Consider the following 22,533-nt stretch of genomic DNA (forward strand, 5'->3'; position numbering starts at 1 on the left):
CTGTGAAGAAATGATGATTTTTTACAAGGGTAGGGTCACTGCTTTGTAGGGTTTCCCCTCCTGTTGCTTTGTGGATGCAGGAATGGGATGTTGATGTTGTTATGCTCAAGAGACAGATGTCAAAGCTGCTGATTAGGAACAATTTACATACCTGGCTCATCACCCAGTAATCTGAATGGCCTGAATAATGTGAATTTGTGGATTGTTTGTTGCATGAAACCACATTTCTTTAGGCTTCACGTCCTTAGAGTGTCTTGCAACCAAAAAGTTCTTCCACTTCTCCCCTTTTTCCCTCTGGAGCAGAGACAGGGTTTAATCTGAACTGCCCATTTTCCCCACATCATCCAACTGCTGGACAAAGAGGGAAAAACAGCAGCATCTCTTTTAGTTTTTAATTGGTTTCAGTCACAATGATTTTATTTGGGATTTTTTTTTCCTTATTTTCTGGGGTTGTTTTTTCAATTGGAGAACAGGCAGTTGTTTAGTCCTGGCAATACAGGTCCAAACAGCTTGAATTTAAAATATTCTACACGTTGCTCTGGGGGAAGATGTTGTCTTGGCATCTCAAATGGTCTGACAGGTTTATAATTCCCTCAGCTCACCTGATTTTGACATCTCAGAGCACCGTGGGCATGGGAACACCTGAAGTTGGGCCGCTGGCCCTGCAGGAAGCACATCTGGCATGAAAATGAGCAACAGCCTTTGACTGAATCCCTGTTAATTGGGCAACTGGGAGAAATCTGGGCAGTGTCTGGAAATGGGGTGTGACAGGAATTCGGTAAACAGGGATTCCTTTGGCTCCTGGGTAGCACAACATGTGACAGAGTTTGGGAAATGTCCCTCACCTCTGAGAGGCTGTGCCTGTCCAGGGAAATGCCAGGGACACCTGGCACAGGCCAGGCAGGTGTGCCAGGAACCCCCCTTTGCGAGCCCAGGAAGGGCTGGATCCCAGCACAGATGGGAACCCACGTCCTGGGCTGAGCCCACAGCAGGGCAGGGGGAGCTGCTGCCAGGGCTGGAGCCCCTCTGCTCTGCAGCCAGGCTGGGACAGCTGGGGGGGTTCCCCTGGAGAAGAGAAGGAGCCAGGAGAGCTGAGAGCCCCTTGCAGGGCCTAAAGGGGCTCCAGGAGAGCTGGAGAGGGACTGGGGACAAGGCATGGAGGGACAGGACACAGGGAATGGCTTCCCACTGCCAGAGGGCAGGGATGACAACAACCTTAAAGCTCATCTCATTCCAACCCCCTGCCACTGTTCTGGGTTGCTCCAAGCCCCTGTTTGCTCAGCCTGGCCTTGGCCACTTCCAGGGATGGGGCAATCAGCCTGGGACACTGGGAATTGTCCCCTCTGCCTTGTAACTTGGTTAAAATACTGGCCCATCACCCCAGTTCTTACTGGGATGCAGCTCTTGGCTGGGAGAGCTCGTAGGTTCCTTCCCTCGGGCTGCTCTGGATTGAACTGAGCCGAGCTCGGCCCTTGTTCCTTGCTCAGGTGAACTGGATGTGTCCTTCAGGACACAAGCAGGTGATTCCTCCTGGAGAGGAGGAGGAGGAGGTTCTTCTTGAACAGCCATGACCTAAATGTCAGTCAGCTTTCCCTGGGAAACAGCCTGGGAGCTGTCGGTGTTGGGTGGAAATTGGAGTTTGCTCCTGGTAGCCCCGAGAGCAGCTTTCCCTGGGAGGTGCAGTGGTGGGGTCAGGAGCACCTTCACCTCCTTTTTTAATGTTCCCCTGTGCCCTGTCCTCCCCCTGGGTGGTGACACCGACCTCGCTGTGTCTCCTCAGACCCCTTCCACATGCACAGAGGGGAGAACCTGCCGGATTTGTCCTTCCCTGCTGACGTGAGGAATGTGCCGCTGTTCCCGGGTCACGGGGATGCTCCCAGAGACATCCTTGGTGAGTTCCTGCCCACCTTTCCTCCCTGCTGGGCACGCTGGGGACTCTTCTCTGTTGACTTTCATGTATACAGGAAATTATTAAGGTCTTAAGTTCACTGACCTTTGTTCATGCTCTTATTTTCGTGGCTAAAAACTAAATGCACATGACCTCTTTCCACAGGGTGGTCTTGGGGTTTTGAGCTGTTGGATTATTTTATTAATATTGGATTATTAAGTGATTATTAGCAGAAATTCATGGGAGCAGAAGCAGAGAGCCAAAGGGAATTAATTTGCCTGTTTTACTGTCTTACACCTTGTTAAAAAGTTCTACATAAATACAGGATTTATGGTTTGTAAAGCTGAAATAACAGATACAAACTTGAACTAAAGTGCTTCTGAGCAGAAATGTCCAAGTGTTGTGTAGACTTGAAATTTAGGAGAGGAGTCATTAATAAATAAATAATTTAATAAATAAAGTTAAAGTATTTTATTTTAAAAGTTAGAATATTTCTTTTAATAAACATTAATGTTAACAGTTTAATGAAGATTTATTTTAACAAAAATAATTTTGAAAGTGAAAACATGAAGTAATAAATAAAGCTATAATAAACTTAAATTAATAAATGAGGTAGATTAAAAAAGTGGAGGGGGCTGGTGACTCACTGAAGGGCTTTGTTTCCTCAGCACCACATGGCCCTGGGATGGCACCTGAGCAGCCTTTCCTGGGGCCCATGTACTCCCCTGCAGAGGCTCTGGACCCCTCAGCCTTCATGGGGCTGGACTCCAGCACAGAGTTCCTGCAGGACAGAGCAGGTGAGGAGCAGGTGCTTTGCTCCTGCTGGGCGTCTGTTGGAGGGTTGGAGGCTTTGCAGCTGGAAAATCTCAGTTTAGGAGTCGGAAAGAATCCTGGGGGTGGGGGGGTTGATACCTAAACTGAAGGTGGTGTCAGCAACGTCCCTTCCAACCCACACCGTGCTGGGATTCCACATTGGGAGATCCCAGAGCAGTTGAGGTTGGAAGGAGGCTTTTCCAACCCCCCTGCTCATGCAGGGCCACTCAGAGCCACTTGCCCGGAATAACTGAGGAAAGAAACTCCTCTTTTGGGTCAGGGCTTGTCACCCTTCCCTGGTGGAAGCTTTCAGTGGCAATAACCATGGAAGAACCTGATTTCTGGTACCTTCCTTAGAGGGACCTGAAACATCACCCGAGAACAAACTCCCAGACCAGCAGAGTCCAGGCCTTCAGCTGGGAAAGTAAAAGCACTCCTGGGGCTGGACTGAGTGTGCTTGTTTTCCACAGGTCCTGAAGAATATTGGATGGGAGCTCAGCAGGACATGAAGGGACCAGATGCCTCTTTCTTTGTTGAGCCACCAGGTAGGAACAGGAGCTGTAAAGATCTTTCCGAGCAGCAGAAGCAGCTTCTCTCCCGGTGTGCCTTCTCAAGGAACACGGGGCTGTGACAGCCGAGCAGGAGCCAAGGAGAGCAGTTTCTGCTTCTCAGATCAACTGAGAATGGAAATGCATGTCTGAGAAACTGGGAGTGGCTTCAGACTGAAAGGGAGTAGGGTTAGACAGGAGACTGGGAAGGAGTTCCTGGCTGGGAGGGTGGGCAGGCCCTGGCACAGGCTGCCCAGAGAAGCTGTGGCTACTCCTGGATCCCTGGAAGTGTCCAAGTTGGAGCAATCTGGGCTAGTGGAAGGTGTCCCTGCCCATGGCAGGGGATGGGACTGCAGGAGCTTTCAGGTCCCTTCCAACCCAAACCAGTGTGGGATTTTTTGATTAAGTTTCTGATCCCAGTTAAATCTTTGGAGCCCCACTGGGACATTATTCCTTTGGGGATACATCTGTGTTACCAAATTTGATCCATGATGGGGTTTTTATTGCTGCTTTCGATGAAGAAGCTGAGGAGATGAGTAGTTTAACACTAGTCCTGGTGTTTCTAGAGCTGGGGGCTCCACTTGGGGCTCGGGGTGGATCTGGGAGGCTTTGTAGCACAACACTCCTCAACTGTGTTACTTCCCCCAGGATTTAAGTGTTTTCCCTGGGAGTTGCACAAATTAATTTCCAGAGAATGGGCAGTAAAAGGCGATTCTGGTTTTCTGTGCCCTGAGGGGAGGCTGAGGGGGGAGTTCACTCCCCAGGGTGGCTGCAGGCACTGCCTGTCATGGGGATTTCCCCCCAGGAGAGGAACCTGCTCGCTGGGACCTTTGCAGGTGCTGTGCTCACCCCCTTGGTTGTGTTTCCCAGTGCCCCCCGTAGCCACAGAAGCGATCAAGGCGAGTTTGCCCGAGAGCCCCCCGGCCGTGACTCCCGGCTCTGCTCCCGCTGCAGGCACGGCGTTCCTGGCAGAGCCCGCGCCTGCCGATGGACCAAAAGGTAAATCCCTCCAGCCTGAGGGTGCTGCTGGGTGTGGGCCCTTTGAGAGCAGGTTGTGGTGGGGGGAACACATGGAAGTGCCTCTTCTGAGGGAAGCACAGCGAGGGATTAACGAATCCCGCTGTGACGGAGGGTTTGGGATCCCTGGGGGGTGTTGGGGGAAGCAGCGACTCTGCTGGACTTGCCAGCTCCGGTGTCCCAGCCCAGGAACTGGCTTGATGGTCCTTTACTGTCTCCAGATTTTAGCTCCAGGAAGACACTGAGGTGTGTCAAGAACGTGGAATCACAGAATTGGGGTTGGAGAAGCCCCCTAAGATTGAGTGCAGCCGTTGCCCAGCAGTGCCAAAGCCACCACTAAACCATGTCCCCCAGTGCCACATCTGCCCTGAGCCTGATCTGTACAGAAATACCTTCAGGCCTGGCTGTGGGAAAGACTCTCTTTAAAAAAAAAAAAAAAAGGGTTTTAAGGTATTTGTGTGGAGCATCAGACTCGTGGTACCAGTCATGGTCCAGTTCCCTAGTGCTTTATTCCACTAATTCCCATAATCCACCAGGGAACATCCACACTGCTTTTGAGACCTGTTTATTTACAGTCTTGTCCGTCTGTGAAATCACAGTCTTGAAGTTTTGTTTTGGAGAAGATTGTAGTGTCACTTAAACCCCAGCAAAGGCAGACCCAAATGAGGGTGGTGCTTGATGGATCTTCTTGGTTTGCTTCACTGAAATTCTCATTTGATCTAAATGGGTCCTTAAGTGCCATTTTAAAAGAGACCTTTTCCATTTTTCTTATTTCTTTCCTTCTTCTGTTTAACTGTCTAATATTCATTTTATCTAAATGGATCCTTAAGTACCATTTTAAAAGGCATTTTTTTTCCATTTTTCTTATCTGTTTCTGACTTCAGTTCAAGTATCTTACTTAGATTTAATACATTTTCCATTGGTTGGGGCAGATATTTTTAGATATGACTCAAAAAATCAGTAGAAATTTTATTTTTGTGTAGCATCTACTCAGCAGTAGGTGGGAGATGTTCAGGTCATGGTGCTGCAGGACGTGGAGGATGGGCACAGCTTGGGGCTGTGGAAATGAGGAGCTGCAGAAGAGAAATCCAGTGCTCCTGGCACTGATAATTTATACAGAGTTGCCTCTAGACAAGAAATATTTAATAAAAACCGACTGAAAAACCTCCTTTAAGGGGATTTTAGAAAAATGGGAGCCTAAATACCGAGGTTGGATTGTGCTGTGAAGTGACAAATGTTGGTTTGGAATTACCAGCTCAGTGTCTTAGGAGACATTGTGTGGAAAATGAACGAGGCCAGTTTGGTCAGGAAGGAATGGAGGGATTTGGGAATTCCCAGGATGACTTTTGTGTCAGGAGTGCCACCAAACCACCCACTGACAGCACAAACCATGTTTAAAATGAAGGGGGTGTGTGTCTTTGGAGCGTCCCAGGACTTTTCCCGCTGTTGAATTCCCAGCTGGGCTCATAAAGGTGACTCCTGTCACAGAGGGAAAAACAGGCTGCCCAGAGCAGCTGTGGCTGCCCCTGGATCCCTGGAAGTGTCCAAGGCCAGGTTGGAGCAACCTGGGCTGGTGGGAGGTGTCCCTGCCCATGGCAGGGGGTGAAACTGGACGATCCTTGAGGTCCTTCCATCCCAAACTGTTCTGGGATTCTGTGACTCTCTGCAACCCCCCTGGCTGTGATTCCTGTCTGTTCTACTGGAATGTGCTCCTGGCACTGGATCCAGCAGCTCTGGCCCTTTGCCAGCTCCGTAGCATCACAGAGGTTTTGAAGCAAACCAGTCCATGTCGTGTTGGGAGCAGATGGATGTCCCCCTGCAGTCCAGGGCACAAACAGGGCACGTGAGGCTGCAGTGGGAGAAGCGCTCGGGGTGGCTGGGACAGCTGGAGGGCACTGGGGTCAGGGGGTGGGGGGGATGCTGAAGGGCAAGAGGAGAGACACAAAGTCACAAAGCACAGGAACAGGTGTTTCCATCTGCATTTCCACTGATTCCTGTGCCCTGTGTTTCCCTGGCAGGAGCAGCCTCCGAGGCCACGCCCGTTCCTGCAGAAAAGGCTGGCTCTGTCCACGCAGGAGACACCAGCCCTGCCCAAGCTCTGGATGCTGGATTTGCACCTTCAGCAGCAGCCAACCCCTTCCAGGCCATGGATGTTGGGTTTTCTCCTGCCCCTGAAGCCAAGTCTCCTAAAGCTGTCAACAACAAATCCAGCCCGGGGACAGGCCTTGGCTTCTCCCCCACAGCAGATGCCACATCCCACCATGCCATGGATTTGGGGTTTGCCCCAGCAGCAGGTGTGGAAGCCCACTATGCCATGGATTTGGGATTTGCCCCAGCAGCAGGTGTGGAAGCCCACTATGCCATGGATTTGGGGTTTGCCCCAGCAGAAGGTATGGAAGCCCACTATGCCATGGATTTGGGATTTGCCCCAGCAGCAGATGCAGAACCTCAACATGCCTTGGATTTGGGATTTGCCCCAGCAGCAGATGTTACATCCCACCATGCCTTGGATTTGGGGTTTTCCCCAGGAGCAGGTATGGAATCCCACCATGCCATGGATTTGGGGTTTGCCCCAGCAGCAGATAATAAACCTAACCACACCATGGATTCTGAGTTTGCCCCAGCAGCAGATAATAAACCTAACCACACCATGGATTCTGAGTTTGCCCCAGCAGCAGATAATAAACCTAACCACACCATGGATTCTGAGTTTGCCCCAGCAGCAGAAGTCAACCATCACCATGCCATGGATTTGGGGTTTGCTCCAGCAGCAGATCATAAATCTGACCACGATATGGGCTCTGAGTTTGCCCCAGAAGTCAACCACCACCATGCCATGGATTCTGAGGTTGCTCCTGCAGCAGAAGCCAAACCTCTTCCCACTGTGGATTCTGGAGCTGCCCCTGCAGGAGCTCAGCCTGTCCCTGCAGCTGACCCCAAAACTGCTGTGCCTGGAGAGCTGGTGACACCTGGGCCTGCCCTTCAGCAAGACAAGTCTCCTGCAGGTGGGTCTGTGCCCGAAATCCCTGAGTGATCGGGGCAGTTCAGGCTGGGAAAGCCCTCGGCCATCATCGAGTCCAGCCGTTGGTTTGCTTTGCCCAGAGCACCTGGAGGAGAGCTCAGTTCTGCTCTCAGGACACACAGGGGGTGCTTCACGGGGGCTTTTCACTGAGAAAATGTAAAACTAGAATTTCTTAGTGATTGTTATAGTTTTCCCTGGGCATTCTCAGCAGTGCTTGGTGTTTTTTAGGGCAGCCACAGAGACATTGGCTCATCCATGTTCTGGTGGAAAATAGGAATTGATTTTTATCTTGTTTGATATAAATCTAAAGTATGAATTTCTTTGGTTCTTTACAGAAGCAACAGCAAAGGTGGAACAAGAATCCAAAGTCCCAGAAGTTCGTGTGGATCATTTAGAGGACACCAAGGACACCAAAGCCCCTCCCAGCCCCTCCAAGGAGCCCCTTCCCGGGCAAACCAACCACCTTCCAGAACCAGCAGGTGGGAAAAGCAAACCCCAGGATAAAACTGGGCTCCAACCCCTTCTGCCCCACAACAGGCACTGCTTTTTTTTGTCCTTAGCAAAGAAAATGCAACAAAAGTTGAATTTCAAGCAGGTTTTTCGTGTGTGCTGACACAGGGCTGTTATAAATCTGTGTTAATCTTAACATTTGAAGTTATCTTCATATAACTTGTCTTTTTCTTCCTCATCCGTAGTTGTTGTACCAATGTCTGTCATCATCTTCCTTTCTACTTAACATTTAAATAAAATTAATTACAGGGAGAAGTGTCCTCCCATGTAATTATGGCTCATAAATGAAAATGTGGTGTAATTACGCATAGCGAGGGCTGGTGGAGTGTCTGCAGGAATGTACTGCAAGGTAGAGATGAATTCAAGGTGCTCAGCATTAGCCAGGGACTCCAGACTGATAATGGAGTTTGTTCTGGATCTGAATTCCAGTGGGAGGCTGGGACAGCCTGAATTAGGATGATTACAAAGAGGAGAAACACCCCAAACAAACACTCACCCTGTGCTTCAGCCTGAAACAGTCTCTGCTCCGTGTTTTGCCTCCACCTTGACATGTCTTGCAAAATATAAAATTGCTGCTTAAAATAGGTTTGTGAGGAGGTAATATATGGTAGAAAACCATGTCTTAGAAACCTCAATCCTATTAACATAAAATTAGCCCTGTCCCCTTCCCAAGGACCTGTTTCCATCTGCAGCCTCCCTGAACTGCTGAGACCTGAAGCTTCCTGATCCTGTTTTTCATGTTCCAGCCCCAGCAGAAGCAAAAGAAGACGTTGCACTAGAAAATAAAGACCTTCCAGAAAAGTCTGTCCCTGCTGTGGTTGTTGAGGCACAAAAGGAGGAACCTGAGCACAACCACGTGGAACCCCAGCAAGGAGAGGCCCTGCCAGAGCCCACAGGTAGGACATGAATAATAATAATTCCATTTTTCCATGGAAATTGTCTCCTCTGTGAACTGCTCACCTTTCCCTCCTGGCTGTGGGGCCACCTGAGCAAAGAGGAGTCTCTTTGGTGTGGTTTTTGGAATTCCTGGTGCTGGCCTTGCACTTCCCTCTGGTCCCTGCCCTCTGAAAGGCTCTTTCCCCCTGCATTTCCACCTGAAGCCCCAAATCCGTGTGCTCCAAGTACTTTCTCACTGGGACTGGCTCACAGCTTCTCTGCTGGAGGATGAAAAGCTCACCCTGTCTTTGCCATCACCACTGGCTTTTTATTTTGGTGTTGAAAGGACCGTTAATCCTTGCTACGATATTCCCAGTGTGGAATTCCAAATTGAGTCGTGTGACTGCCCAGGGAAGGTGTCGCTGTTTTCCTGCCTCTCCAGGAGCCGGTGGTGGAGGTGGATTTGTGGGCCAGGGCTAAGTGACAAATGACTGATGCTCTCCTAAAACTCAGTGGCTTTGGAGCTGAGGGAGCCCTGAAGGGACACAGCAGGTGACTTTGGGACAGAGGTTCTGCCTCCCACCCTGGTGCTGGGGGAAACTTGGCTCTCATCCCCTCCATCTCTTCCCATCTCTCCACTAAACTTCTATTTTCCCAGTCTGGAAGGATGCCAGCTGGAGATATAAAAAGTCTCTCTCCTAATCTTGTCTTGCTCAGACAAAATGGATCCTCAATGCATTTTTAAAAAGCTGTAGCATGTCCTTACAGGAACTGGTGCTTTTTGGTGGGGTAAGAGCTTCTGGCAGGACTTGTTTTTAAGGGGCATTGACGATGTATTGGAAGTAATTAAATAGGCTCTGGGGGTCAATGTCTCCCCCAGCCCTACCGAGGTGCCTTTAGTGCGGTATCGGGGCTGGAAATCCAGCCCATGTGACTGCAGGGCCTGTTTGAGATGGCTGAGGTCACATAAATAGTGTATTTATTATTTTTTTTAGCGAGCAACTAGTGGCTTTGATGTTTGAGGAGGCTTCTGTATTCCAGGTCTTCCCAGTGCACAAGTCAGGCAAGCTCCCAAATCCAGTGCCCGCGGGTTTGGCAGAGCAAACGCTGCCCCAGTGCCTCTCACAGCTGTGCCAGAGGAACAGCCTGTAGGTCTCCCACAGCAGAAGAGCCCTGACCCCGTAGTGGAGCTGGGATGTGGGGCTGGAGCGTCCCCTCGCAGTAGGGTTCCACACAGAAAGGCGGCCCACACCGAGCTTGTGGAGAGCTACAGGGATCCACCCCGGGAAAACTGGGACTTGGAAGGTGCCGTGGGGAAGAAAAAGAAGAAGAAACCCAAACAAAGGAGAAACCAGCTGCCAAGAGCAATGGAGTTCTGGGATGAAAACGGAACAGCCCCTGGAGCTCCCAGGAATTCTCCCTTTGGTGCTGCAGCGCAAGGTCTGGGGGGTGTCCTGTAGTGCCGGGAGCTGCCTCTGGAAGCAGAGCTCTGGATGTGCCCAAGGATGCTGAAATAACAGCTGGGAGTCACATCCTGGATGAGCAGAAAGCCTCCTCAGTGCCAGCACCAGGACAGCAGGCCCCGAAATCTGGAGTGTTGGATGCCAGACCTGGGCATGTCACAAGAGCAGAGGGGAGGAGAGGTGAAAGCTGGATGCTGGAATGTGAAGGCAGGAGCAAAGAGGTTCCCTTGGAGCAGGTGGCCAAGACTGAGGTGGGGGAATCTGTCCCAGCAAAGGCACCCACCAAGCCTCTGGAAAGAGATTTTCCTGATAAAAATGAGAAGAGGGAGGATAAGGAGCCCAGACGTGCCAGCCTGGTCAATGTGAGCAAAGCAGGAACTCCCTTACAGAGCAAACCTTTGGAATCACCCCTTCCTGATAAAAACAAGGAGCCTAAAACCACATCTCCAAGTCAGGAAAGTCTCAGTGACCCTGTCCATCAGCCTTCCCACGGGGCTCTGGAAGCAGCAGCAAAGAAAAACTGGGAAAAAAGCAAAGGGGTTGGGAATGAATCCCTCAGAGAGGCTGGGCTGGAGGACAGAGTTCCTACAGAGCCAAAGGCAGCTGGTGAGACCAAAGTAGGGCCAGAGGGAGGACTGAAGACCCCAAGAGATGCTGCTAAAGGGCCTTTTGCACCCTCAGCTTCCCCAAAGCCCGGGGAGGCTCCTGCTGTGCAGGACAGAAAGGCCAGCGGTGTTCCCGGTGCTCCCAAACATCCCAGCCCTGCCGAGGCTCTGGGCAGGGGGGTGGCAGCAGATTCCCCGGATCCAAACAAAGGGAAAGGATTTAGTGCCTCAGAGCAGCAGACTGGGAAAGACCCCGCTTTTACACACGGGATGGACAGACCCAAAAAAAAGCGCGGGGAAGGGAAAGGCAAAAGATTTAAAAGCTTCCCTGAGCACGTGGTGCTCTCAGAGGATGGGAGCAAATCCCCTGACGGAGGGAGGGTGGACGAGGCTGGGAAAGAAACAACTTATCCCGACAGGGGCCAAGGTTTCCCTGCCAGGGGACACCCCTCAGGCAGCTCTGCACAGCCCTGGCCTGCAGACAAGCCCAAAAAAAGGGGCAGCGACGGGAGGAATAAAAAAGGGGAAAGAGGTTTTTTCCTTGAGAATAAGATGGACCCCAGTGGTTTTCCTGAGCTGTCTGATAAAGTTAAGGAAGTCAGTGATAAGGGCAGAGAGGGGGGCTGTGTCACTGCTGGGTGCTTGCAGGAGGATACAACTAAAATGCAAAGGCCAGCTGAGGTGGTGCCAGGGAAGCCAAGAGAAGATGTTGGGAAAGATGGAAAGGCTGATCTGGGGGCTTTAGCCCAACCTTTGCTGCTGGAGAGCAGGAGGGAGGAAGCCAAGCATCCTGCCCTGGGTGACACCACCAGCCAGACAAAAGAGGTGGATTTGGGTAATGACAGGCAGAGAGGCTGCAGGTGCTGCCTGGGAATCCCTTGGGCTCAGTTCCAGTGGGACAGAGAAACCCAGGAAGAGGAGCAGTGATGGGAGGAGGAAACAGCCTGACAAGACCTTGGGGCAGGCAGCTGACCTGGGGGCTGGGGGGGAGACGGGCCAGGAGAAGGTGGCTGGAAGCAGGAAGGAAACGACCTGGGATAAAGAGGTGTCTGGTTTGGAAAGAGGGAATCCAGCAGAGGTGCTGGGCAAGCCTGGAATCCAGGGTGGCAGTAGGAGTGACTCTCATCAGCCAGTTCCTTCAGGTCATAAAGTAGAGACAGAGCCAGGAACAGGCAGAGCTAAAGAAACTTGTCCCATGGATACAGGGAAGGATCCAGATAGACCCCAGTCTGTCCCAGAGCACAGGGCAGGGACACACAGTCCCACCAGGGGTGTGGGGATGGACAAGGCCAGGAGTAAAACCAGAGATGTGAAAGGCAGAAAGGCTGAGGATAGTCCTGAGCTGGGCCCAGGTAACGTCCCTGCAGTGGGAAATGTTAACCAGACTCAGGCTGAGAAAGGCAAAGGGGCTGATTCCGGGCCTCCAGAGGCTCTGCCGGGTGAGCTGAGTGTTCCTGCCAAAGAACAGGCTCCTGCTCTGCCTCTGGAAGCACAGAAATCACGCTCAGGGAGCACAGGGAAGCACAACCAGCTGGAGCCTGAGCCCCAGCAGCCGCTTGTGCTGGAGCAGAAAGCAGGAGCAGGGACGTACCCTCCTCGTGATGGGGAGATGAGGGACAAACCTGGAGCTCCCAGTCCTCCCAGCAGGGACAGAAATCCTGTCCCAGAGCACCCAGCAGTGGCAGATCCCACTTTGGCCCCGGTTACTGAGAGGTCTAAAAAGAGGGGCTATGATGGAAGCAGTAAAAAAGCCCAAAGTGCCTCCAAGCAGCCTGTTCTTCCAGAGACCAAACCAGCCAGGGGAGAAGCTCTGCCTCCCCTGGGATCCCAGCTGGAATACGGGATGGGAGACACGGATCTTGTAGATGAGAACAGAAATATTAAAAACTTCCCCACTGACCATGAAAGGCTTTGGGATAATAAAGGAAGTGACTTCCAGTCCTTGGCTCAGAGCACAGTAACTGGCCCTGGGAATGTGGGAGATGCTTCCTGTGGCTTCCCAAAGCAGAGAGATGGGGGTGCAGGGAGTGGGGGGCTTCCTTCCCCTGCTCCTCCTCCTCCTCCTCCTGAAGCAGTGGCAGAGAAAAGCAGCAAAAAGCCCAGAGCTGGTGCTGAGGAGGAGACACAGACCCAGGAACGTTGTGAGCAACCCATCCATCTGGGACACAGGGAACCTGGAGAAGAGGCTTCAAAGGGAGATGGGCAAAGCAGAGAGGCAGCTGGTGCCCAGGGTGGCAGTGGGGCAGGGAAACCACCTCTGTTGGCTCCTGCAGCCAAGCAGGACGTTCAGTCAGAAAAGGATGAAGTTCACCTTTCTCCTGTGGAAAAGGTAGATGATAAAGAAGTGAAAACCACTGATGAAAAGCACAGCACTGACAGGGCTCCCTTGGAGAATAAAGCTGGAGAGGCTGAGCTGGCTGGAGGCAAGAGTGAAAAGAGCTCACTCAAACAGCCAGGGAGTGTGGCTGAAGCTGAGGCTGCTCATTTAAATGTGGCAGCTGCCCAAACAACCCAAATCAGTCCTAAAGAGAGCAAAAAAGGTCCCTCTCAGCCTGCAGAGGAGGAGGATGCTCCTGGTGGCAAGACTCACCTGAAGGAGACTCCGGTGTCGAAGTCTGAGGCAGATAAACCTCAAGACACAACCAAAGAAAAGGAATCTCAGGAAACAACCAAAGAAAAGGAATCTCAGGAAACAACCAAAGAAAAGGAGTATCAAGAAAAAACTAAAGAAAAGAAATCTCAAGACACAAATAAAGAAAAGGAATCTCAAGACACAACCAAAGAAAAGGAATCTCAAGAAAAACAAAGAAAAAGAATCTCAAGACACAACCACAGAAAAGGAATCTCAAGGAAAAACCAAAGAAACTCAAGACACAACCAAAGAAAAGGAATCTCAGGACACGACTAAAGAGAAGGAATCCCAAGACATGAGTAAAGACAAGGAATCTCGAGACACAACCAAAGAAAAAGAAGGAGAACGTGAACAAAAGGCTGTGCAGGAGGCGAAGAAGGAGCGAGTTAGAGCAGCAGAGCAGCTCAAAGGCTACATGAGACCCACCAAGAGCCGGGGGGTGCCGGCGCTGCCGGCCAGGGCCGCTGCAGCCAGAGCCGTGCCCGGGCAGCCCAGAGCCCCTGGAGCGCTGCGGGCCCGGCCAGACAAAGGTGTGTGTGTGTGTGTGTTTGCCCCTGGGCTCCGGGCAGGATTAATCCAGGCCTTGCTGTTTGCCCGTGCCTTGGCATGAACCGGCACCGCTAACCCGGCGGGGCGTGGCGTGGCGGGTGCTGTGGCTGGTCTGGAGGGGCTCCTGGCGCTGCCTGCCTGGCTCACAGAGCCACTTCCCAAACTCCAGAGGGCTGGCAGCTCGGGCTGACTTCCAGAACTCTGGAATACTTTTTTTTTGTTCGTTCAGATTTAGTTTTACCTCTGTTGGGGAGTGTTCAAGTAAACAGGCACTTCTGCTGGGCTCTTGTCACCCGAGCCACGAAGGGACCTTCCCCCCGGTCCCTGAACGGCTCCCTGTGCCACTGCAGGCAGGGCCGGAGTGTTCCAGGGGCAGGGAATGTTCTGGGTGGCTGTCCAGGTGCTGGGTTGGTTCATCCTGCCTCAGACTAACTGCAACCTGCTGCTTCTCCTCCTGCAGCTGGTTCATGGCTTTGGCTTGAGCTTCCTTGAACCACCTCACCTGCAAAACGTGTCTCCTTCTGGAGCAAAAATCTCTGTTGAAGCAGCTGTAACAAAACAGTGGTGGGACTGAGGCAAATTTTGAGATTTTCTCTCTCTGTGGAGACTTTGGAGGGGCTGGTTCAGCATCTCCCTGCTGTTCCCCAGGGAACCAGGTCCCCGTGCTCGTTGGAAATGAGACGGAATGAGTTTCACAGAACTGAGTGAAGTTGGTAGAAGTTTTGAAATGGAGGATATAATATGGATAGAGGGGAATTTAAAACTATGCTGGTACTTCTGCTCATTCCAAACCTTCCCCAGAAGGAACTGGCACCTCTGTGAGTTCCACTCTGCCCAGACGGGCCGGGAAGTTGATCCCTGCCCTCGGGTGCTCTTGGTTTTTGCCTTGTCATCAGGCATGAAAGTTTGCTCCTGTTCCTGCGGAGTTTCTCGCTGCCAGTTTGCATGAGGCAGCCACTAACTCACCCAGCCAGGGCTCCCGAGTGCCTTAACATGCTGCTCAGGTTTTTGAGAGGTTTTGTAATTTTAATGAGTGTTGCATAACCTGAAGTGGTTCTATTTTCGTGGAAGTGGTGTTCTCTGCATGAACTTGTGCCTGCAGAAGTGATGCTCTTTGGTGCATGATGCAACAACAGAAAGGCAGAGCTGAAGGCAGCATCTTTTACAAAAAAACAACGTTTCTTCAGAGCCTTTCCATTGTGTACCAGGAGTTTTTGTTCCCCTTTGCTCACTGCTGTGTTCAAGGGAGCAGGATTTTAGTGGCAGATCCAGGCAAAAAGGAAAACTCCTCCTGAGCATCTCACACAGGTAACACGTGCACGGATCGAAGGATTGCTGGTTCAGATGGCAGCGTGTGAGAAAGTTGCTCCACACTTTGTGCCTGAGAGTTGCCCTGGTGTGAGTCTGCACAGGGCTTTGATGAGATTCCATTCCTTCATCCTCTCAACACTTTGCAGGTTCAACAGGTGGTTGGTGGGGTTTTGTAAGAGGAGCTCAGAATGACCAGCTCTGGATCTACCCAGAGGATGGTGGGCACGGCCCCAAGGCTGCCAGGGCTCCAGGAGGGTTTGGACAACGCTCTGAGGGACAGGATGGGATTGTTGGGGTGTCCTGGGCAGGGGTGGGACTGGGTGATCCTTGGGGGTTCCTGCCAGTTCAGGATGTTCCATGTTTCTGTGACTGTTTTGGAACTGTTGGTTGCTGTGTTCCCACGGCAGTTTAAGGTGCTTTGCCATCCACAGAATCCCAGAGGTTGGAAAAGCCCTCCCAGCCCATGGATCCCCCCTGTGCCCATCCCCACCTTGTCCCCAGCCCAGAGCACTGAGTGCCACGGCCAGGCCTGCCTGGGACACCTCCAGGGCTGGGCACTCCAAACCTCCCTGGGCAGCCCCTGCCAAGGCCTGCAATCCAGACACATCAGTGAGGCTTTTGTCTCTGTTTCCATCAGTGCCCAGCTCCCCAGCAAACAGCTGTTCAGTGAGTTGCAGAATGACAGCAGAACCCGTCCTGAATCCCTCAGCTGGCACAAGTGGTGTGGAAGTGCCCTGGGCTGGGACTGAGGGTGGAACGGGGAATTCGCGCATCAGTTGAACCCAGAGCTCAGTGAAGGGAAAGGTGCTGGGATTCATGACCATGATGAATGTGCTTGTTTACTGACAGAGAATCAGGGAACTGTTAAGGTTGGAAAAGACCTCAAAGACTGAGTCCAGCCATTAACCCCAGCACTGCCAAGGCCACCACTAAACCCCCTTCCCAAGTGTCACATCCCTCCCTTCCAGGGATGGTGATTCCACCACTGCCCTGGGCAGAGCTACAGAGATCCAGGAGGTCATTGCTAAGGTCCAGGTATCAGTGGGCTGGTGGGGTCCAGGTATCTCTGTGCCTGTTTGTTTGTCCTCCAGTTATGGTAACTCTTGGGTGCTCAGAGGTTTGACATTTTTAGCAGTTGCCAGGACTTGGCCAACACTCACCCAGGTTTGTCAGGCAGGACTGTGGAGCTCATACTTGACACCTGATAGAATCCTCATGGAGTGGTTTGGGATGGAAGGGACCTTAAAGCTCCTGCAGTGCCACCCCCTGCCATGGGCAGGGACACCTTCCACCAGCCCAGGTTGCTCCAAGCCCCGTCCAACCTGGCCTTGGACACTTCCAGGGATCCAGGGGCAGCCACAGCTGCTCTGGACAACCTGTGCCAGGGCCTGCCCACCCTCCCAGGAATTCCTTCCCAGTATCCCACCTAACCCTGCCCTCTGGCAGTGGGAAGCCATTCCCTGTGTCCTGTCCCTCCATCCCTTGTCCAAGTCCCCTTCCATCGTTCCTGTCGTCTCCCTTCAGGTCCTGAAGCCATTTTCCTTTCCCCTGGTGGGCAACCAGTGATGTACTCCCTGATTAAGGCACTTTGGAGGATGTTCTGCTGAAGTTCAGTGGTGAAATCCCTTTAACCAGGGTCCCATGTCCCACATGCATGTTCTGCAATAACAGGACACTTCCCTAAGCACATCAGCTCCTGTGTGTGCTGTTAAAATAGGCCCCAGCACTGCGATGTCCCTTGGGAGCCATGGCAACTGTGATGCTGCACATTCCTCTCCCTGACAGAAGTTGGATCCATCTTATCTAAATCAGGCCTTGCACACTTCTGTAATTTTATTTTTTTTCCATTTTTGGCTTTGCAGTTTGAAGTTAAGAAACCTTGGCTAAAAGGCTGATCCTGCAATTTGAATTTAATCCCCTATCCCTCTTTGGGATTTATTTGAGCGTCTCATTTTTGTTGTTGCCATTGTAGGAACTACCCCAGCATCTTCTGGAAAATTATTTTATACCTTTTCCTGTCAGGAGGCAGCTGAGATGATAAACAAAACATGACATTGTCAGCCTTTAGTGTGACTGAACCTTTCTGCTGCCTTTGTGAGAATTAAAACTAAAATTGGAAATTAGAGGTGAAAAGCAGGGTCCTACATTTTGTGCTTCCAAGCAGATGCCTTGGCCAATGCAGGGCTGGGAGGGAGGAATGTCTGAGGGAGGAAATGGTGGAAGGTTTTCACTCAGCCAGGGTTGGACCTTGGGTTTCTGTTTGCTGCCAGCATCCTCTGCCTCTGCTCCCCAAGCTGTGTGTCCACATGGAGCCTTGCAAAAGATATTTTTTCCTCCAATCTGTCCTTAAGAGAATAGCCCATTTTAAAAAAAGAAATCAATTTGTTTCAGTGTTTTGGGGGCTGTATCCTCTTATGGATTTTGATTTGTGTAATCTGTTCAGCCAGGGGCCATCTCGTGTCTGTGGCAGCGACGCTCTGGTGCCAAAGGCTGTGGGCACAGAGCTCATTGCACAACTCCCTGTGCTCTAGTCATGAATTATCCCCCCAGATTTGGGCTGGAGGGGCCTGTTGAAGTGGTCATCTCATCCTTAGATCCCTCTTTTCCTGGATCTCCCATCCATCCATCCCTGGCTGATGCCAGGCTGTGGTGCCGCCCGTTGCCACAGCCCCCCTCTGGAATGCAGGGCAGATTTCTCAACATCTGGATCCCTTGTGTGTAAATAAAATACATTTAAAAGCAAGAAATCCCCATCCTTGTTTAATGACAGGATTTGCTTTTCTTTTACAGCCACAACGAAGCCCTTGCTGTAAATACTTTCTTCTCCTGACTCCTTTATGTTAAGTGGGTTCAGCATTCCCACAGCAACCCTTCATTCAGATCGTGTCTGGAGCTCTCCTGGGGGACCCCAAACTGTAATTGGGTTTGTCTGATGGGAATAAATGGGCTGAGTGAACACTGAACAATGTGTAACTGCAGCCTCTCACCTGGGCTCATCATCAAGAACCTCAGTAAGAGGGGTGCTGTGCCAGTGCTTTTGAAAGGGTGGGAATGTCATCACAGTGCAGCCTGCTCGTTAATTAAAGACCTGTTAATTGTCCCAGTTAGGAATGTGAGGGAACTGAAGCCCAAACAGTGTCACCAGGCAGTTCTGCCAGTGTTAGGTGTATTTAGGAGGAGAACTCAACCATTCCCAGCTTTCCCCCTATGTTTTTCCCTGGTGGGGGTGTTTGATTCAGCTCTAACAGAAGGTTTGGGTGAGGTATCGGTTCTGTCCCTAAGCTGAGCTCACAGAACATCTTCCCAGAGGTGCAACTCACTGATTCCAGGTGCTCTGAGGCCTGTTTGCACTGATCCAGCAGATTCATGGAATGGTTTGTGCTGGAAGGGACCTTAAACCTCCTCCAGTGCCACCCCTGCCATGGGCAGGGACATCTTCCACTGTCCCAGGTTGCTCCAACCTGGCCTTGGACACTTCCAGGGATCCAGGGGCAGCCACAGCTTCTCTGGGCAACCTGTACCAGGGCCTGCCCATCCTCACAACCAGGAATTCCTTCCCAGTATCCCATCCAACCCACCCTCCTTGTCCTGTCCCAGGGCTCGGAGTCTGCTCATTTAAGGCTTGCCCAGACCAGCCATGTCCCACTGCATATGCCCACGTTTTCTCCCAGCTGATTTTGTGCTATTTTACATCCACACTTGGTTTCTCTCCAGCTGGATGCTCTCGTGCCCAGCTCTCACTTTGAGCTTGGCACCACCATCCTTGGCCCTCCTTCCAGGTTTTATTCCCTTCCTTTACTTCCTATTCCTGCTCGTCCTTGACACTCAGATTTTCAAGAAAAGCTGGGATTGAAATACGTGCACTTTTCTGGCTGCAAATTCTGCCCGATTGAGACTCTTGACCACATCTCCTTAGTGGTGCAGTTTAACTTTCAGGGAAATCTGAATTCCAAGACTCATCTTTCTTGGCTGATGTTGCCAGCTCGTGGCTTGTGCATCATTCAGTGGAGTTTGCTTTGCCCCTTTTCACTTTCTACTGTCAAATACTCCCATAATAACCAAATACTGGTAATAATTTGAGTTGGAAACACTCTTGAGTGTGTTTTAATTCTGGTTTTGGCTGATCTCTGATTTTTAATGTATTACATGGGTTTGATCTGTAAATGGCCCATCCTATAAAACATGACCCTGCTTAAGGACTGTACAGCTCCACACCTGTGAAATGTCAAAGTTCTGATGGTGAGAGTCCTAAATATCCCAGCTTTATCCTTCAGCCTGGTTTCTTCCAGAGTGTGGGATGAAGTGAAGCGTGAGCTCAGCAGGAGTGTCAGGCTGGTTTTGCACTCTGAGCAGCACGACACGTGTGTGTGTGTGTGTGTGTGTGTGTGAACAGCCAGCCCAGTGGGTGTGTAAATCCCACACAGAGCGTGTCCTCGTGGCTCTGCTCGGTCTGATCACTGTTATTGGGAATAACTCTTAATTAGGGATCACGTGGCCGCTGCTGGCAGGGAGGAGCTCGGCATCCTGGAAAGTGATGTTGCCGTAGAAACCGGCGCGAGAGGCTGCACAGCAACCATTGGGGTAGATTAAAGGAGAAGAAATCAGAGGCATTAGCAGGGATAAGTAATAGCTTCAGGAGCGAAGCAAAAATAGAAGCACTAGGCTGATTCATCTGCCGAGGCCGGGAGCTCTCAGATTGGGCATTAGCGGTGACGTGGGGTGTAGTGATCTGCCCGCTCCGGGGACTGGCACGGCCCCGCTCCACCTGGCCCAGGCCAGGGCAGGGCACAGGGATCCCATGGGGATGTCTGCCCTTGGAAAACGGTCGCGTTCAGGGAGACAGTAAAAGCACCAGGGTGGGTCTGAGCGGCTCAGATGAACCGCCGGTTGGTGCTGGGGTGATCCGGGCTGGGCGTGCTCGGCGTCACTGACAGGCTGCTTCGTGTCAGCTGGACCTGCGGGAAAAGGCAGGATTTAATGATGATAAGAGGATGTGAACAGAGAAAACATACCCTTCCTCCCCACGGAACAGGCCCTGTCTCACCACGGGGAGGGTGTGAGAAGCTTCAGGCAGCGGGTGAAGCTCCGTGTGCAGGAGCTGGACCAGGGCCTGATTTACCAGAGCTCGCGACGATTTCACTGCTCCTGTCTGACCTGAGAGATGGGGGAGAGCCCAAAGGACTGTGAAACCCCACATTTGGTGTTTGAGGAGTGTGAAATCTTCCTCATAGTTGAGCTGAGGATAAAAGCAGTGGTTGGGCTTATTTTCAGGGTGTCTAAGTCACCCTTCCAACCCAACTCTGCTTCAGTGGGAACCCTTTATCATCTGAGTTGCTTTTCAAGATCTTTTTATTTTGAACATCCTCCCACCCTTTCTGGCTTATCTTCACTGACTAGTTTCCTTTTTAATTCTTCAGAAAATGTAGGGTTTGTAAGAATCCAGAGGAGCAACTGGGCCCGAAGGTGTGAGGGCAGCTGGTCACGGCTTGGGAGTGGCCGTTCCTGGCCTTGCTGGAAGCTCAACCACCACGGCACAGCTTCAGGAGCAGAATATTAGTGAATTTAGATTTAAAAAAATTAATCTGGTAGCAGGTGGAGGCTGGGGCTCTGGAACTGGGGAGGAATCTGGGAACAGTGTGCTGTGGGCACGTTGAAAAGCTCTCAGTGAGTGAACTCTGCATTACCTCCCTTAATGTTCTGAGAGATTAAATATTAGATGACTTTAGAGATTTTTCATGGCTAAGCATCCTTCTGCTTCTGAGGAGCCCAGGTACTGAATATGGTTCATTTCCTGCATTAACAAATGTGATTTAATAAAGCAGCAGTGGTGGCTCTTCCTGGCTGTACGTGGACACTGTGAGTCAGGCATTTCCTTCAGTGGTGCAGATCCCTTCCCTGATCCCAGACTCTGAGGTACCAGCCCCAAAATCAAAGAGAGTTTTCTTCCCTCTTAAAATGGTAGATATTTACTTAAAAAAAAAAAAAAATCAAATACAAAGCCCCTGGGTGGTTTCAGAGAGCTCTCCAGACCTGCCCTCGCTCCTGGGAAAGTGCTTTAAGGGATCTCTGATGGATTGAGATTTCCTGTAAAAAACCTCTTGGTTTGGATTGACTCAGTGGTGGAGGAATAACAGTAATTACACAGGATTAGAGACTCCCAGGTCTGCCAGTCTGGGGAGCAGAACAAGTACTTTCAGAGTGAGCAAGTGCTTGCAAACATTAGTCCCACATCAGCGAGGAGGGAGAACACAAGCCGTGAGCTGAGAGCCCGTTTTCCACCAGCAAGACACCTCTGAGTGTTTTAGAGCAGAGAAAAATCATTGAGGTTCTTTGAGAAGTGAAGGTTGTGGGTGGAACTATTCTGGTTAATTAGAGGCTGTCAGGAAAGATTCATCTAACTTACAGTTCCTTAGTCATTGTTTTTAAATATAGCACTGCCTTAAATCCAGAGCTTAAATACAAGCAGATAAATGTGTGGATTGTAGCATTTCTCACAGCAGGTTCAATTCAGGGGGCGTAGAGGAACTTGCAGGCTCTGGGGATAAAAATACATTTCTCTCAGTTCAGCTGGAGCAGGGGAGGCCTTTTCCATCAGCTCTGAGGACAGCATTTTCTCCCCGAGTGGAATGTATCGATATCCGTGGCGGTCGATGGGCTGTGACCCCGGCTCAGAGAGGAAAATTTGCCTTAGTCAAGGATTAATCTGCATCAGGCACTTAAGAATAAAAGATGAATCTGCAGTTCGGTGCTAATGCAGTTTCCAAGCAATCCCCAGCCCAGTTTAACCAGGGGAACAGTGTGCAGGTCAAGGCTCCTGGTTGGAAAAGCCTTGTGGAGGTGCTGGGAGCAGAGGCCCAGTAGTGGATGTCAGACGTGTCGAGGCTGGTCTGGGACAGGTCAACACAAAATGAGCAATTCTGGGGTCAGTTAAGTGTGACAGAAAATAAAAATCTGTCTGCAACCAGGAAAACTGGCAACGAAATTCATGTTTTGGGCAACTGGGACCCGGTTTTGGCGTGGCTGGAGGATTCTGTCAGGCTCAAGAGGCAGCTGTTTCAAAACACAGATATGTGGGATCTTTAAATCAGCTAAAAATATTGTAAGATATGTTCCCATTAAAAAAAAAAATTAATATCAAGCTTGCAGTGTCCAAGGCCTTTCCAAACATGTCTCATTCCATCCTTTTCAGCTTTGTCCTCCCGCTTGCAGGAGCGACCCGGGTTGTGAATTGTGAAATCCTCATTACAGCAGGACTTGTGATCACTGTTGACTCCAAAAGAATATATTAAAATTCAGGGA

The 22,533-nt window shown here is 51.0% G+C and overlaps 1 protein-coding gene across 10 annotated transcripts in view; it reads left to right on the top strand.

The window, feature by feature from the left end:
• MAP4 (microtubule associated protein 4) overlaps positions 1–22,533 on the top strand; it is a 145,266-nt gene that overhangs the window by 83,300 nt on the left and 39,433 nt on the right. For 7 of the 10 annotated variants that reach the window (XM_050307891.1, XM_050307938.1, XM_050307875.1 and 4 more), the window contains exons 6-12: positions 1,781–1,891; positions 2,557–2,685; positions 3,172–3,246; positions 4,120–4,248; positions 6,285–7,271; positions 7,624–7,767; positions 8,545–8,694. In XM_050307891.1, the coding sequence (XP_050163848.1) occupies positions 1,781–1,891; positions 2,557–2,685; positions 3,172–3,246; positions 4,120–4,248; positions 6,285–7,271; positions 7,624–7,767; positions 8,545–8,694 (1,725 nt within the window). The remainder of the gene's footprint in view (positions 1–1,780; positions 1,892–2,556; positions 2,686–3,171; positions 3,247–4,119; positions 4,249–6,284; positions 7,272–7,623; positions 7,768–8,544; positions 8,695–22,533) is intronic. The other 3 variants (XM_050307900.1, XM_050307918.1, XM_050307908.1) reach the window with 3 other exon arrangements.

Source organism: Myiozetetes cayanensis, unplaced genomic scaffold (assembly GCF_022539395.1).
Source record: "Myiozetetes cayanensis isolate MyiCay16 unplaced genomic scaffold, myiCay2020 scf1, whole genome shotgun sequence".
Lineage (NCBI taxonomy): Eukaryota > Metazoa > Chordata > Aves > Passeriformes > Tyrannidae > Myiozetetes > Myiozetetes cayanensis.